The following is a 979-nucleotide window of genomic DNA, read 5'->3' on the forward strand; positions in this document are numbered from 1 at the left end:
GCTGCCGAGTGAGGAGGCGCAGGGAGAGGATGCAGGCATTGGAAGGCAGCCGGGATGATTGATGGTTTGGGCTGTTTTGTAATGGGAGGGGAAAGAGAGGAGGAGGAGGAGGAGAAGGAGAAAAAGTCTGTGTAATCTTTCAGTGCGGAGGCCACCGGAGCCCGGAGCTGGGGCCGCCCGTCCCTGCATCGCTCCGCGGAGCCATGTGGGGCTTTTGATTTTATTTTTTTTTCCCCAATTCTTTCTTTCGATTGATTTATTTTTTTCCCTTTTGTTCTTCTCTTCCTCTCTTCCCTTCTCTCTCTCTCTCTCTCTCTCTCTTTTTTTTTTTTTTCCTTTTTAAACTCTTCTTCCAGGGAGAGGATAGTGGTTAAAGCTCGAGCTGGATGGATGGGTATGGGGAGAGGGGCAGGATCCACAGCCCTGGGACTTTTCCAAATCCTCCCTGTCTTTCTCTGCATCTTCCCTTCAGGTAAGGAACAGCCTCTTTATTTTGAAGAATTTTTTTTCCTGTATTTCTCGCAGCCCTTGGATAGCCGCCTCAGTTCCCCCTGTCTCTGGGCCTCTTTCTCTCTCCCTCTCCTTGCAGCAGCTTGCCACATGTTTAAAATAAGCAAGCGGGGCTCGGTTCTGGGGTGTGTGTCCCCCATTCCCTTTTCCCCGAGCAGTTGCGGTGGGTGTTTTTCCTTGACCTCATCTTCTTTGTCTCCCCGCTGCCTCATCCCCCGAGGAAGGGGATGGTCGAAATCAAAGCAATCCCGGGCGAAGGCAGCCGGGGGTTGTTTCTGACAGCGTCGGGCAGGTTACGTTGTTCTCCCGTTCCCGGGGGTGCTCCGTGCCGTGGAAGGAAGCGGGGGGGGCGACCCACGCATTCACACCCCAGATGCCAAATTTCGGCCCTTGTGTGCGGGGTGGGGGGGGTGGGTCCTCGCTTCGAGCCCCCCGGGAAGGGAAGAGGCAGAAGGGGTGCGGGAGGGGG

At 55.2% G+C, this 979-nt stretch overlaps 1 protein-coding gene across 1 annotated transcript in view; it reads left to right on the top strand.

Annotated features, from left to right (window-relative positions):
- Positions 1–360: 360 nt before the first annotated feature.
- The window catches only part of RGMA (repulsive guidance molecule BMP co-receptor a), a 16,694-nt gene continuing 16,075 nt past the window's right edge, over positions 361–979 (top strand). Inside the window, exon 1 of the mRNA XM_009635064.2 lies at positions 361–472. Within this exon, the coding sequence (XP_009633359.1) occupies positions 391–472 (82 nt within the window). The 5' untranslated portion in view covers positions 361–390. The remainder of the gene's footprint in view (positions 473–979) is intronic.

This window comes from Egretta garzetta, unplaced genomic scaffold (genome assembly GCF_000687185.1).
Source record: "Egretta garzetta isolate BGI_Z169 unplaced genomic scaffold, ASM68718v1 scaffold322, whole genome shotgun sequence".
Lineage (NCBI taxonomy): Eukaryota > Metazoa > Chordata > Aves > Pelecaniformes > Ardeidae > Egretta > Egretta garzetta.